At 37.9% G+C, this 16546-nt stretch overlaps 2 protein-coding genes across 3 annotated transcripts in view; one reads left to right on the top strand and one right to left on the bottom strand.

The window, feature by feature from the left end:
* Window positions 1-7398, bottom strand: part of EXTL2 (exostosin like glycosyltransferase 2) — a 21420-nt gene extending 14022 nt beyond the window's left edge. Inside the window, exons 1-2 of one of the 2 annotated variants that reach the window (XM_039869587.1) lie at window positions 6315-7398; window positions 3977-4053 (exon numbers count right to left, since the gene is read on the bottom strand). In XM_039869587.1, coding sequence (XP_039725521.1) covers window positions 3977-3981 — 5 coding nt within the window. In that variant the 5' untranslated portion in view covers window positions 3982-4053; window positions 6315-7398. The remainder of the gene's footprint in view (window positions 1-3976; window positions 4054-6314) is intronic. The other variant, XM_039869586.1, reaches the window with a different exon arrangement.
* A 127-nt stretch (window positions 7399-7525) lies between these two features.
* The window catches only part of SLC30A7 (solute carrier family 30 member 7), a 51907-nt gene continuing 42886 nt past the window's right edge, over window positions 7526-16546 (top strand). Inside the window, 3 exon segments of the mRNA XM_039869585.1 lie at window positions 7526-7788; window positions 8009-8110; window positions 14079-14192. Of these exon segments, the coding sequence (XP_039725519.1) occupies window positions 7709-7788; window positions 8009-8110; window positions 14079-14192 (296 nt within the window). The 5' untranslated portion in view covers window positions 7526-7708.

A 16546-nucleotide genomic window follows, 5' to 3' on the forward strand; every position in this document is an offset into this window, starting at 1 on the left:
CCCTCTCTCTCGGTGTAGGACTCAAGCTCCCACCTGACCTTGACTCAGGGAATTGGCCCTGTCCTGCATCAGAAGAAGCTCTTGGAGAATAAGCCGATTTGCCTTGGGGAAAAATCATCACCTGTTAAATAATATCATCCTTCTGAATTTCCGTAAATTTTTAGGAGGCAAAAATAACCAGAAGCTATATTCTTAATCTGGCAGCATGCATGATTTAAACAGACAATAAAGTCTTAACTGTTGGAAAATAAAAATTTAGCTTGGGTTCAGAAACTGACAAAAACCTATAGACTTCAGGACGACTGGCAGAAAAAGAAAATTAAGTCAGAACACTGCCCAAGTCAGTTTGCTACTGACCTCTTCCATTACAATTTTAAGCAGCATATACGAGAATTCATTTACTTGCAAAACACAGAATGGCAGAAATAGTACATGAAATGTCACTTCTCGAGTCTTTTCCAGGTACTAGAAAGTATCTTGCCGAAAGTGGAAAGGGGCACGAGAACTAAATGTTAAATCAAGCTGTATTGAGAGCCTGCAAGGAGCTGCTGCCTGACCACTGGAAATCACAGAACAAAGGAAGATTCCTGCTGGGATTATTAACAAAAGATTTACCCATGCTGTGAAGGGAAAACAGAGCCTTTAAGTCATACTCTACACAAAATAAACACAGCTTTTCATTCCCTAGGCCAAAACCATGGGGAACCTATGGAACAAAGGCGAGGGATTGCCAGCAGGCTTTCTCGCTACATACCAACACCTTCCAAGCTGTATACCCATACTATCAAGTGAAAATAGGTAAACAAAGTCTTTAAACAGTTAATTCATAGAAACTAAGAATGATATATAAATTGAATTCCTCAAAAACTTGGGGTCGGTCTGTCTTGTCCTTTTTTGCTCCCGGTCTTTTCTCTCTGTCCCTCTCTGCTCTATCACTTTTTGTCTCTGAGAGGAGACTACGGTCTGTCTGGGAAGCGTTATCCCTTCTCCAATAAACTTTCCTTTTGACCCTAACTCTGGCATGCGCTTGAATTCTTCCCTGTGCTCAGTCAAGAACCCTCCCTCTCTAGGTGCAGGACTTCAATCTCCACTGGAGGTGGGAGGAGAGGGGGTCGGATTTGCCCTGTCCTGCATCGTTTGAAGGTTTTTGCCTTTGCCTTTTCCCACATTCAGGAAATTCATTCTCTTTATTTTAGAAGTGTCATCCAACTTTTCTCGTTTTCTACCAATGCTATCTTCTCCTTCCTAAATGATTTCCCCTCCCTTTTCCTCTCATCTCTTCTTATAAAGTCTTCTTAACCTCCATTATTTTTTTCACAAGTTTAAATACATCAAAATAAGTTAAATTATTTTGTTAATAATAAATATTATTTAGAAATAGGAAAGGCAAGAATAAGAATAGATTTGTAATAATAACGATAGGCCCACCTAGTGTCACAGATTCATCTTGTGATCTTGCTGCATTTATGACCAATTGTACAGTGATATGAATGAATCATTTAGATGACTACAGTCTGGATCAACTGTGTCAAAGATTCGTTATTAGGGTTAAAGTGATTTGTCTTTTCCACTGATGGTATACTTAGGTTTGAATTATGCTAGATAAAAATACCTTTCAGCCTTTCATCTTTCTCCTGGAATTGCCAATTAATTGTAGCTATTATTATCATTGATAGCCAATTTAAATCTTGTCATTTAAAAGGCTTAGTCTTTGCCCTTACTGTATTTGGAGACTGTATATAGCTCTGAAACAGAACTGTTAAAATATACTGATAAATAGCTACATTTACTACAATATTAAATTGAATAGATAGAGGCTGCTGCAACCAGTCATTTCTTACTGCAAACTGCAAGGAAGAATTTCTGTACTGGTTACATTAAAGATCAAATATTCCTCTGGCAGCCAGACTGAATGAGCCACTCCTTTACCAGTAAATCAGGTTAGAGTGAGCAACAAGGCAGCATTTAAAACAGGGATGACATACACTAAGCATCTTCAATTCCCTCCCCAGTTCCACCCCGTTATCCATAGCAAAGGCTGCCCATTAGTCCTGGCATTTTTAAATTCTTCCTAAAGCCTATATAAAACATATTCCTTCTCAATATTTCCTTGGGCAGCTGCTCCCAATTAACTAGATTTGCTTTATCATCATTGACTTAAGAGGGAATAACATAAATATTATGTATAAAGTCATTTTAAAGCACTGCTCCTTGAGTCCAGCCATTTGCTACCGAGGCAGTGAGGTCATCTCTACCCTCAAATTGCATAACTCTGAATTATGCTAGATCAAACTTCCTTCCAGCCTGGCATCCTTCTACTCGCCAATTAATTGTAGCTATTATGATGATAATGATGATGATGATGTTTGGACATGATCAATCTCATGAACATATATCAGGGTAGGAGTAGGAATGGCCTTATTCCTTAGAGGAACATCCACAACTTGTAATAATCCAAGGAGTCAATGTATCCTAAGAAGAAAGCCATTAGAAATAGAAAATCATTTTTAGCTCAGTACAGTACCATGCAAAATTAGTTTCAGAAATGAGTCAACAAGAAACCGAGTACATTTGCAAATATATTACTTTTACTATTCTAGGATAGTGGTGCTTTTCGTTTGAATTCCTCTCTGTTTTAGTCACAGGAAAATTGAGGGGAGGCGAGATTGTCAGGCAAAAGATCCCTGGAATATTCTTTGGAAACCTTTCCCAGTATTTATGTACACAATACTGGTTTTCAGTAATAGATTCACATTTGTAAGTCTTGTATTACTTCTGTAATAGAAACAGACTTCATACACATGAATTATGATTTCTAAATAGTTTTAGATATCAAACCTAACATGGAAGCAATCCCAAATCACATGAGCTTTCTAACTTTATTAAAGGAAGGTCAAAATATGTTCATGGTATACATCCGTCAGTCAACAAACATTTATTGGTGCTTACTATGTGCCCAGAACTGTCAGGCACCAGGGATGATGATGAGCAAGCCTACCCAATTCCTGCCCTCAACAGAGCTTAACGATAGTAATGAAAGTTGTGTGACCTTTTCCCCCCTTTATGTTACATAATATCTCAAACCAGAAATGTTTCAAATCTTTAGATAGAAAGGAATTAAAATATATCCACCCCATTTTGTAGAAGGGATAGCTGACATTGAGAATATGAAATGATTTTTTTCCTGAGCCACAGAAAGAGTGTTGGGTCAGTACAAACTCCCAGCTCTCACACACTTTAGCTACTTTGTATTTTCACTGTCTTTGCCTGGTCTCTATCTTTGGCTTTGTTCTAGTCTACCAAAATATTTCAACTGTATAGGTACTGACTTTATAATCTGGACTACTATTTCAATGGATAAGACCTAAAAGAGACCTTACAGCATTTTCTAACAGACTCAGGCTCAAGTAAGAACTTTTATTTCTAAGGTAATAAAGATACCTCTATAGGAAATGATTTTTCTCTGATAAAAATACTGGTACTTCACCCATGTTCATAGTAGCATTATTCTCAATAGCCAAAAGGTAGAAGCAACCCAAATGCCCATCAACAGAAAATTGGATAAACAAAATATGGTATATACGTGCAATGGAGTATTCAGATTTTAAAAGGAAGGAAATTTTGATACATGCTACAACATGGATGAACCTTGATGACACTATGCTAAGTGAAATAAGCCAGTCACAAAAAGACAAATACTATATGATTCCACTTATATGAGGTATCTAGAGTAGTAAATATTATAGAAACAGAAAGCAGAATGGTGGTTGCCAGGGGCTGGGGGGAGGGGGAAATAGAGAGTTGTTTAATGCGTTTAAAACATCTTCTGTTTTTCAGGATGAAAACATTCTTGAGATTGGTTGCTCAACAGTGTAAATATACTTAACACTGTTGAACAGTACATTTTAAAATGGTTACGATGGCAAATATGTGTATTAATAACTTGAAATGAGCAAAAAAAATTACTGGTACTTACCTCATTATGATAGTTTTACTTTTAAAAAAATTTTTCCTTATGGCTTCGGTAATTGATAGGAACAGGCTCTCTTGACTCTATTAAGGGAAATCAAATAATTTTCTGTGACATTTTTGTCGATCAGCAGGAAATTTTAAAAAATACTTTAATGCCATTGTCTATAGGCTTCGAATTGTTTTTAGAAATTAAAAATTGCTATTCTGTGTTCTATCAAAAAATGTAGCAGTTTAGGCGATGAGGTAGAGGATATCTTCCTATAGGTTGGTGCTGAAACTGCTACATAGTTGTTTTCACCTTTCCCTTAAGTATCCAGAAGCAGAATAAGCTCGAATCCCTACTATCTAATGTGTTCACACATTTGAAACCAAACATATATGCCATATATGCAAAATCTCTGAACACATTAACAATTTGCACTTGTATTCAAATTCTATTTGATTCAATATCTATTCAAATTGATTATTAAGTATCTATAGTGTTATCTACCATCACAACTCTTTTTTTCACTGAATAGGGGGCAGATAAATGCCAGGGTTGCAGATAAATGCCAGGGTTGATTACTGATGAATAACAGATGGCATCCTTCCTATTCCTTACTTACCATTGCCTGAAAAGAAATGGAACCCTGGCTGGAGATGAGCTTCTGCCCCTTAATTCTCTCGGCTTTCATTTCTCACAGTGCTCAATCACGTATCTGAGAAACCATTCCCCCCTCCCACCCCCCAACCCCGCCATATAGTCTGCATAGTCAACCTAAAGGAATTCATTAGTAGGAGATGACCTAAACAAATATTAAACAGTTCAGAGTCGAAAGTCCATTTATTAGTTTTAAAATGTTCATTACTATATCTATTTTATAATCTTATAAACCCATTTAATCTTGTAATATATAAAAGATTTAAGAATCTGATCAGAGTCTTTCAAGATATAACATCTGATATGACCACCTGAATAGAGCTGAAGAATAATTTTTTATTTTCCAAAATCATGTTCTTTCACGATACAAGTTTTTAAAAGGGCAAAAGGATGGCTTACATATCGAAGACTCATTGTGCGATAGATATCCCTCCTCTCTACACCAAGGGCATCCCTTGGGAACATCTTAAACATCACACAGTTCTAAAGTCCTGAACAGATTTGCCTGTTGCTAACCATCTTTTCTCACATCAGCTTCTTCTTCCCATAAAATTTCTTCAGGGAAAGAACTTTGTCTTATTTGGCTTTGTAACCCACTTCCTTTTGCGCCCCCAACCACTTCCTTCCGCCCCTCATCCCATGCCCAGCATTGAGCCTATCATATAGTAGACACTCATTAAATGACTGTTGAATGAATGAAAGTAGTTGTGATATGACAGCATATATTGGTTAACCTATATGGGACAAATATTTCAAGATGACAAAAGAAGTGAGACATAGTCAAACATTTTCCACTCCTAGAACTTTTCCTGATTTAAATAGTGTCCAGTTTATATCCAATAAAATGCCTTCAGTATTGAAGTTGGTAATTATGCTGTGCAAGACTGAAACAGGCAAAGTGGCATTGCCACGTTTTGAAAGGAGAAGGCCCTCACAGGAATATCTATGTTATATCTTGGGGGTGGGGAGTGGGGAGGATTTGGGAGTCCCAGGAAACCAATATAACCGAAATTAAACTTTAATTTCTCCATCTTATTTTAAAACTATTTGAAAAAGGGTTTCTCCATAACCAACTGAGCAATTTCTCATTTATAGCAATATAGGATAAAATGAACAATTTATTTTCAAAGGCACAATACAGAAATATAGGCTTAAGTTGCAGCTGACCTTGAGTTAAGAGAACACTGGACATCAGTAGCTGAGATTTAATTATTTCTATATATCTTCTTCCCCATAAATTATACTATATTGAAATAAAGCAGTTTTGGATAAAAATATCAATTGTCATGGAAATATTTACCTATCTTTAGCCTAGTTTGCACCCAGTTAATGTTTCCATATATGTGCAGTAGAGTAAAATTCAAAGTCTATGGCTAATATAAAAGCTTCCTAAGAAACATAAGTAAATGCTACTAATTGAAAATATTTCCACGTTTAAGTTAAAATACTAGTGAACTATATACTAAGAAAGGCAAAGACAAAACACTTTTTCCAGAACTTAATTTCTGGAATCCAGTTGTTTTTACGTAGCAGTTTTAATTAACACGAGCATTCTTTAAAAATGTGGAATTAGTATATTTTCAAAAATAAAACCATTGAATCACTTCCCCCCACACGCACAAAGTTCCGAGAGCGAGAGCAAAACATGCATCATCCTCATTGCAAAATTTTTTAACACGAGAGCATTTTGTTATTTCTTTACCTCGAGAGCAGAGATCGGCCGATTTATTTGCTTGCAGCTTGGTTATCATAAAACGGAAGGGGCGTATGGCCTGCTCATATGTTTGTTTGTTTGTTTAATTTTCTAAATCCAGCAGCCTGCATCCACCCTGCCTCATTCGCTGCATGGATAACTAGGAAAAAACGCCGCCCGCAAAGTGAGCGCCCGAAGCACAAGGAATGGTCCCCGGGTGGCCGCCCCCCGCTTTTCGCTGACGCTCCACTTCCTGTTAGACCAAAAGGCAGTTCCCAAGAAGCTCGGTTTTGTAGTTTCTAGCCCTCCTCCAAAAACCAGTCCTGCTTTGCTCCATTTCATCCCCAAGGTAACAACTTTAGTCATTCATGTGATGGGCCTGATCTTCCCCAAATCTTTTTCCGGAAAGGCTTCCGAAGAAGTGTCCCAATAACCAAGGGTGACCAAAGGTGACCCAGGGTGCCGGGACAGGCCCGGTGGCTCGCCCCCTGCATTCCGGACGCCTTCGCGTCTCACTACCATTCCTCTTCTCTTGCACTTGAAATCGGCCGGGAAGAATTACAGCCGCGGCTGCGGCCCCGGGGACGACCTGTGTACGAACTCTAGAGTTTTGGGATATCAGCGGGTTGATTATGGGGAAAAAAATGCATTAAGCAAACCTCCAAAAATGGCCTCGTGGGAGCTCCCTTTAAAGGGCTTCCACATTCCTTAGAGAGACATCTACAGATGGCCTTCTGCGGGGCTGTATCTTGTCAGACGCTGTTTTCGGGGGCGGGTGGGGTGGATCAGTAAAATTGGGGTGCTCACGGAGTACACCCGCCAAAACCATCACTCGCGCTCTCAGAGGAAAGGCTGCAAGAAAATACGTCGTCGCCTGGATTCTTAGGCTTTGCTACCCAATGCACCGGGATTAATAGTAATAGGGGAAATGGCGAAAGGGCAGGCGCTGGAAGCTAGCGTATCCGGGAACATCTGTGGTAGGAGGTCAGGGTGGGCGTGAGCTGGCGTTCAACCTCACAGTCACCCAGGATTTTCCCCTCTCAGGATTTTCTTCCTGAGTCCAGGTGGCGGTCCCTTAGGTTCCCAGGTACTGACAGCTACCCCATCCCGCCTCTCACATCAGCGGCACGGCTCCCTCCCAGCCGCGGCCACAAGCCCCGCCCCACCGTGCAGGCCCCGCCCCCGGGCCCGCCTCCCCCCTTTCCCGTCCCAGGACGCGTTGCGCGGCCCGGGCCGGAAGTCCGCGAGTTCCCGGGCGTATGTCTGTGTCTGTGTCTGAGTCTCGAAGAGGCGCGCGGCCCGGGACTATCACTGCGGGTTCCCGCCTGAGGCGTCACTGCTGTTATCACCCACGGAGCCACTTCTAGAGGGGAGTAGACCCGGCTTTTCGCCGGGCATTGAAGATGTTGCCCCTGTCCATCAAGGACGATGAATACAAACCACCTAAGTTCAATCTGTTCGGCAAGATCTCGGGCTGGTTTAGGTGCGGGGTGCTGTGTTTGCGGGAAGTGGGTGTCCGGCACAAGGGAAGAAGGCCCAGACCTAAGGACGGCCCGAGGTCCAGGGAGGGAGCCTCGGGGACACCCTCTCGCTCTTGAGGAAAGGATCATGTGGACTGGGAGGGTTTTGAAAGGGGGATCCAGCCTTCGGGTCCTGGCACCCCTTTGACTCTCTCGACTCTTCCCCACTTGTGCCCTGCCCAGGTCTATCCTGTCGGACAAGACGTCTCGGAACCTGTTTTTCTTCCTGTGCCTGAACCTCTCTTTCGCTTTTGTTGAACTACTCTACGGCATTTGGAGCAACTGGTAACCAACGGGGAAAAGGGTTCGGGCGGAAGCAGGGGGTGGGGTATACGACACTTTGCTTAATGCCACGTAGCTTCTCACCAGGAGGTTTTTGCCTTTGCCACCACCTCTGCTGCTGAGTTGCTATCTCATATCCGCACCAATCTGGCATGGCTACGTTTAAGATCCGGGGCCCATCATGTGGAGCAGTTAAGATTTGGGTCCCCGCCCCCACCACTCTGTCAGACAAGAGTGACAAGTCCCCTCCTCATTTTGGCAGAGAGTCTTTCATCCTTCACTACACGCCTTAGCTTTCCCACTTTGTTGGAATTGGGAGAAACCTGTTCCCTGCCTCCCCGTGGGGGAGTGTCTTTGCCTGTCTCTGGGGGAGTGGCGTTTGGTTTCACCCTTAAGATTCTGAGAGGGAATATCTGTGATGTTCTACTTAATTTGTCATTAGCTCTTGGAATAGGGAAGAGTTTATAAAGGGGATATCTGGAGAAATATGTGTCATTCTCTTCTCTCTTTAATTGTATGCCGAAACTCGATTTTCCTCTAGTCTTGCTTGACTGCAATAGAAAATCCTGTATAGTTTTCTAAAAGCTTATGTCTCTTGCGTTGATGGTTTTTGGTGTTACCTTTGTTTTGTTGTTGTTGTTGTTTGCTTTTTAACTGCTTTGGGAAGAGGTAAACCCAGTTTAACTCTGGAAATGAAATACTATTATCTAGATGTTTGCTGTGCAATAACTTAAGATCATATAAAAACATTCAGCCAATGATAAGATCATCACACTTCCGGTGTACTGGATTGTATTCAATCTCATATCCATTTGAGATGAAAGCCAACACTCGTGATTTCAGATGAAACTTTGGAGTGTTCTTGGATTCCTTGAAATAGCTCTTGGATCCCAGATGAAGAGCCTATGCCATCTATGCTTTGTTTTCTATTAATTAAATAGACTTGGTTTCTGTCCTTTAAGGTCCATTTTCAGAAAAAGTTGCTGTCCTTGATCTTTATTTCTGTTGAAATTAAACAATGACATTACATAATATCACTAGTCTTTGTGACATGTATAGTTTTATATGAAAAAGTGAACTTTGCAATTCAAACATGAATTCAATTTTGTCAAGAATACACAGCAAATTATGAAGGTTATTGGTTTAGTCATAGCTTGGTCATAAAAGGTATATTGAAAATCACATCAATATATGTAATAACCATTTTGAATTCTCTGGGAATCAGATATATGTATCGCATAATATTAAAACTCTTTAATGTATTATACATGTTAAATGCACTATACATTTGTCCCTTGAACAACATGCGTTTGAACTGCATGGATCCATTTCTATGTGGATTTCTTTCAATAAATATGACAGTACTGTAAATGTATTTTCTCTTCCTTATGATTTGCTTAATTTTTCTTTTATCCAGCTTACTTTATTGTAAGAATACAGTATATAATACATATAACATACACAATATGTGTAGACTGTGTTATTAGTGAGACTTCTGGTCAACAGTAGGCTTTTAGTTAAGTTTTGGGGAGTCAAAAGCTATATTCAGATTTTCAAATGCTTGTAGGGGAAGGAGTCAGTGCCTCTTACCCCTAGTTTTTCAAGGGTCAACTCTGTTGTCTTAACTTGTATTGGAATAGTAATAATTTATTATAAATATACAATATATATTTTACATTTTACTCTTCCTAAATTATGCCATATTGTGGCATATATTCTGACTGTAGCAAGACTATCTTTGTTTGTTATATGAACATTTTTGCTATAGTTACTTTATATTACAATACATTATATTTCACTATGGCCTACCATTGCATAAATTAGTATGTGAAATGTCTTGTTCAAGGGATTCATATTTGAAATATCTAGGCTACCTCTTTCATGGAAAGTTAGGTATATTGTAATTCTTTTGGTCTATAGAGATCTGTTGAGGAAATTACTAAAACCACTGATTTCCAAGCCATTGTCAATATCAGTACAAAAGGAAATCATCATTGGTACATGACTTGTTCTTCTGTGGCTTTTTCTTAGGTGGCTTGTTCTGATCTTAGGCACTCTTCTCCAGTTTACTCTCTTTGATTGTGTTGTGGTATCTTCTGGATTTGAAATCTAGCTCCGAACCAGTGTTCGTTATACCTAGATCATTTAACAGGTATTCATCATTATGTTCACAATCAAATTCACATCCCCATATTAATTTTTATGAGTGGATTGTGAGTACAGATGTGTTCCTATTGAAGCCTTGGCAGATTTAGAGATTGCTTGGGCGTTTTCATGATCTGACTTTCTATGTCTCTTTAGATACTACAATTTTAGTTCCCTTTGTTGACTAATCAACAATTTCTCTTTTTTTATATTTTTATTTTTTTCAGTTATAGTTGATATACAATATTTCAGGTACACAACACAGTCATTAGACATTTATATAACTTACAAAGTGATCACCCCAATAAATTCAGTACCCATCTGACACTATACGTAGTTATTATCATACTACCGACTGTATTCTCCATGCTATACTCTACATCCCCATGACTATTTTGTAACTACCAATTTGTACCTCTTAATCTCTTCCCCTCTTCACCCATACCCTTAATCACCACCCCACCCTCAATCCGGAAACTATCAAAATGTTCTCTGTATCTATGAGCTTGTTTCTGTTGTGTGTTCATTTATCCTGTTCTCTAGATTCCACATGTAAGTGAAATCATATGGCATTTGTCTTTCTCTGTCTGACTTACTCCACTCAGCACAGTACCCTCTAGGTCCATCCAGATTGTTGCAGGTAGCAAGATTTCATTCTTTTTTTATGGTTTTGTAATGTTCTGTTATATATATGCACCACCTCTTCTTTATCCATTCATTCACTGCTAAACACCCAGGTTGCCTCCATATCTCGGCTATTGTAAATAATGCTGCAGTGAACAGATGGATGTACATGTTCCTTTGAAGTGGTATTTTGTTTTTTTTTTTGATAAATACTCAGAAGTGGGATGAGTGAGTTCTTCTTTATCTCTTGTTATAGCCTTTGTTTCAAAGTGTATGTTGTTTGGTAAAAGTATTGCTACCCCAGCTGTTTTTCTGTTTCTATTTTCATGAAATATTTTTTTCTATCTCTTTACTTTCAGTCTACATGTATCTTTTGATCTGAAGTGAGTTTTGTAGGCAGTATACGTAGGGGTCTTGTTTTCTTATCCATTCAGTCACTATGTCTCTTCTTAAAGAAGTCACTTTAACATTTCTTGTAACACTGGTTTGCTGGTGATGAACTCCTTTAGCTTTTTCTTGTCTGGGAAGCTCTTTATTTGTTCTTCAATTCTAAACGATAGCTTTGCTGTGTAGAGTAATCTTGGTTTAGGTCCTTGCTTTTCATCTTTGAAATTTTCATGCCAGTCCCTTCTGGCCTGCAAAATTTCTGTTGAGTAATCAACTGACAGTCTTAAAGGAGCTCACTTTTAGGTAACTAACTGCTTCTCTCTTGATGCTTTTAATATTCTCTCTTTGTCCTTAACCTTTGGCATTTTAATTATGATGTGTCTTGGTGTGGGCCTCTTTGAGGTCATTTTGTTTGGGACTCTGTGTTTCATGGGCTTGAATCTCTATTTTCTTTGCCAGATTACAGAAGTTTTCAATCATTATTTCTTCAAATAGGTTTTTAATTCCTTGCTCTTTCCCTTCTCCTTATGGTACTCCTGTGATGCAAATGTTGGTACTCTTGATGTTGTCCCAGAGGCCCCTTAAACAATCCTCATTTTTTAAAATTCTTTTTTCTCGTTGCTGTTCTGTGTTTTCTGCTACCTTATCTTCCAAATTGCTGATTCAATTCTCTGCTTCACCTAATTTACTGTTATTTCCTCTAATATAGTCTTCATTTCAGTTGTTAGATTCTTCATTTCTGACTGGTTCTTTTTTATGTTTTTATCTTGATATTTCTGTCTCTATTTCTTTGTTAAAGTTCTCACCGAGATCATTGAGCATCCTTATAACCAGTTTTATGAACTCTGCATCTGATAGATCGCTTTTCTCTGTTTTGTTTATTTCTTTTTCTGGAGCTTTGTTCTGTTTTTTTTCATTTTGGACATTCTCCATTTTGCCTGCCTCCCTGTGTTTGTTTCTATGTATTAGCAGGTAGAGCTGCTAAGTCTCCTGATCTTAGCAGACTGGCCTTATGTAGTAGATGTCCTATGGGGCTCAGTGATATGGTCTCCCTGGTCACCTGAGCCAGGTGCTCTAGGCATACATCTCTTATGTGGGTGATCAACAGTTTCTTTATATGACTGGATTATCTCTGTTCCTGAAGGTTCAATTAGATTTTTAATTTCTTGAGTAAATTTTTCAACAAACTTATAGTTATTTCTGTGTTCATTTTTATTCTGTAAAAATTAAGTTTCAAGATGTTATGAACATGACGTCAAGAATTTATCAATTAAAAATTGATAAAACATACTCGCTTTACAAATAAAGATTCTTAGAAACAATTGATCTGATAGCAACAAATGTTAAATAGTTCTGATTCTTGTTCAGATCCTTCATTTTAAAGGGAGAACTTAATTAAACTGACATATTTTTTATGGTAAGAATGTGTCATCAAGTGGAAGAATAGCTAAGCTCTTTGTGTATTTTTCCCCCATTAAATGTCCATTGCCTTTTACCTTTCCACTAAAATGTAAGCTTTATTAAAGTAGAGGTCTTCTGTCTTATTCAGGCATCTTATTACATAGTACATAATATGCTTACTACATATTTGCTGAATGAAAGAATGAAGGATAATTAATGTATGAATTAATCTACCTACACTGTTCTAGTTTTTCATTGTTGTTTGTTTTTTACTCCTTTTCTTCTTTGTGTTTTACTTTGGATAATTTCTTTTGACCTAACTAATTCTTTCTGTCCTATCTTCTCAGAAGTCCATATATATTATTCTTTATCTTCAATATTATAACTTTTTTAAAAAAGGTTTTGTTTCCATTTGATTCTTTTATAGTTTCTATCTCTGTGAGAAGTCATGAATTTTCTCTAGCTTATACCACATTCTTTATCATATTAATCATATTTATTTTAAAGTTCTTATAATAGTCCAAACTCTGGGCCTTTTCCGGTTCTGCTTTTGTTGATTGCTTTAGCTCTTGATAATGGGTCTTACTTTTTAATTTTTTTCTTTATCTTGTTATGTGTCTTATAAATATCTTGTTAAGTGCTGGATATTAAATTTAAAAGAATAATGGAGACCGATGTTAATGGTATTTATGCCCAGAAATATGCACACCTATTTTTGTCAGGCCATTAGTGTGTGGGTTTGAACCTATCTGGTCAATAGTTGAGCTGGGTTTTGTGTTTCGTTATTGCTAGTTAATTTCAACAGGTCACAGATTTCAAATTTTCACAGTGGCTCCTACCACCTTGTGCTTAGTGTGGGACTTGAGTCCTGGAGGATACTTGCTCCACTGTCATCTTTCAGCAAACCCGCATACCTGTGCCACAGAGAATCTTTCTTGGTGGCCCTGCTTGGCTCTCAGCAATAGATTACTCTCGCCTTATACCTTAGTCAGGCTTTTCTTGGGGGAAAGGGAGCATTTAGTTTTCCTGTTGCAGCCTCACTACTATGTAGGCCCGTCATACCTGAGTACCAAAGTGGATATTAGTAATGTTCCTACACCTTCTCACCCCTCTCCCTAGCCTTGCATCATTGTATGATCCTGGGTCCAAGCTGGCTTCAGCCTTACCCCCAGCAACAGATGGCTTTGCTTCTCCCCCTGTCAGTGGTAGCTGGGCTTTTACTTGGGCAAGGGGTGTGTGGGTTTCCCTTTTAAACGTTTAAAAATTATCCTTAGTGTCTTCCTATATATCATATTTTGTTGTTGTCTTTTTAGAATATTAGTTCCTCATGAGCAGAGGCTGAATCTTTGATGTTTAGAGAAAGATGCCTACTCTTTGGTTATTCTCACATGCCAATGTGTTTGTTCTTTTGCAGCTTAGGCTTGATTTCCGACTCTTTTCACATGTTTTTCGATAGCACTGCCATTTTGGCTGGACTGGCAGCATCTGTTATTTCAAAATGGAGAGATAATGATGCTTTCTCTTATGGGTAAGACTTTAAAGAAAACACTTTTATTGAAATATAAGAAATGCAGAAAGATACACAAATCTCAAACTCAATGAATTTTCATAAAGTGAACACACTAGTGGATCTTGAACCGTTGAAACCCCCTCATGTCTTCTTCTAGTTCCTTCCTGCTCACCTCCCTAAGAGTAACTACTTTCCTAACTTCAGGGATCAGTTTTACCTGTTTTTGAACGCTATATAATTGGAATTCATAATATTTACTTTTTTTTTTCTGCATCTAAGTTCTTCTGTTTAGAGGGCATCTTGATTTTACCAAAAATTTTTAGATGAGATTGTTACTAGATAGGAGAATATCTCAACTTTTAACTATTTTTTTTAAAGAAGAAAAAGAAAAAGTTTTAATATATGTGAATAGGCATGTTTCTTTCTTTTTTTCTTTTTTGGAGGGATATTTTGCTATTTATTTGAAATCATTATGTCCTAATATAGTTTTATATTACGTATCCTCTTCAGCTTTGCTTTCATGTAAAACACTTCTCATACTCCTGCTGACTTGCGACAGTTAATCAAATATTTGGAGAGTGTTTTTGTGCTGAAGGGACTATATTGAAACACCTGGCCTTACTTCTGAGCTTGAGGAAAGCGATGGAGTTTCTGACATTTGATTTACTCTGCCTGAGTGTTTTCTTTTTTAAGTTCATAGACTGTTAAGTTCAATAGTTGCCATGTAACTATTTTTATGTGTAAGCAAGGGTCAGAACTAATATCCTCTTTCTCTCACCACTTAGTCATTATCTTTCCCTCTGTGTTTCCCGCTCCCCTCCCCTCTTCCTTGTGAGTGCTTTCCCCTGTTCTCTCCCGTCTTCACTGTCTTTCCTCTTTTTCTCAACCTCTCACTCCTATTCCCTTCCTCATACTCATTTTCTCTCTCTCATCTCTCTGAAACTCCCTTCCCTGCTCTCTTGTTCTTTCTCTCTCTAGTTACTTGGGCCTGTGTTCTCTCTCTCCTCCTCCCTTCTTCCTTTCTCTTTTTCTCTCCCATTCCTCTCTCCCTTCCTCACAGCTTTTCTCTTATTACTTCTTTTCTCCTGCTCTCTGTCTCTCCGCTTTACCACTGTATCTCTCAGGCTCTTCCTTATTCTCCCTCTCCCTTAACCTCTCTTCAGCTCTAATTCTTTTTTCTCTTACTTTCCCAGTCTGTCTTTCCTTCCTTCACTGATTAATATATGGTACTTGCCTTGGGGGAACTTGCGGTCTGATGGGGAAACAGTTGTATTAAAATACCATAACAACATTGTGATAAGTGCTATAAGAGAGATATTTGAAAATCTGTGACAACATTTGCTGATTTCGGGTATAACCAAATTGATAGGGTTGTAAAATTATAAAAAAAGAGACAAAAAACATTAATTATACTATTTTTATAATATAAAGCAAAAGATCCTGTATATCTATAAATCAAAACAGATTGAATGCTCAGAAAAGAATATTTTCCATGGCACTTTGGATCATTAAAGAAAGATTGTATGTGAAATTATAATTTTGTATTGTAAATTAATCATTCATTTGTATTGTATATCAAAAATCTAATTAGAAAATCTTATTTAATAATCTTTCTGGATAAACAGTAGGTGACTATAAAAATTCCCCCTAGTTTCTTAATTCTTAGGGTATCTATTTTCTATTTAGAACATATAGTCTTCTATACACATATATATTTAAACATTTTAATATATATATTTTTAAATTATAGTTAACATACAATATTATATTAGTTTCAAGTGAACAACATAGTGATTAGACATTTATATAACTGACGAAGTGATCACCCTTCAAGGAGTATCTTTGATCACCGTTCAAAGATACTTCAAGGAGTATCTTTGAATACCTCCAATACCAGAGCAGATTTTACTATTCAGTTTTAACTGGTTGATTAAAGAGAGTAATATTCTTGCCACTTTTTATTTCTTATCCTGTCTTCTCCTTATTTGCCTTTTTAAAAGAATTTTTTGAGAAGAAAAACATTAGGGAATAAAAGCTGATGTAACATTTGAAATTGTTATAGGAGTAAGTAGAAACAGGAGTGAAATACGGTGCCAGCACATCAAAATGACACTGAGTAGGCTAAGCCTGCAGATTAATCTCAAAATCCTCAATTCAGTGTGATCACTATAGGAGACTGACTGCAGTAGAAGAAACGAAAGGAGGTATCTGAGAAACAGCAAAGACGTTTTAGTATTTCTTTATGTAAAAGTTGTCTTTTGTCACACCGTATTTTTGAAATAGCAAAGCCAACGTAAAAGTAATATATATCGGACAGGTAGGTAGATGCATATGTACATGCTTATATACATATTTACAATAGACTTGTATCT

Source organism: Pteropus medius, unplaced genomic scaffold (assembly GCF_902729225.1).
Source record: "Pteropus medius unplaced genomic scaffold, Ma_sr-lr_union100, whole genome shotgun sequence".
NCBI classification, from domain to species: domain Eukaryota; kingdom Metazoa; phylum Chordata; class Mammalia; order Chiroptera; family Pteropodidae; genus Pteropus; species Pteropus medius.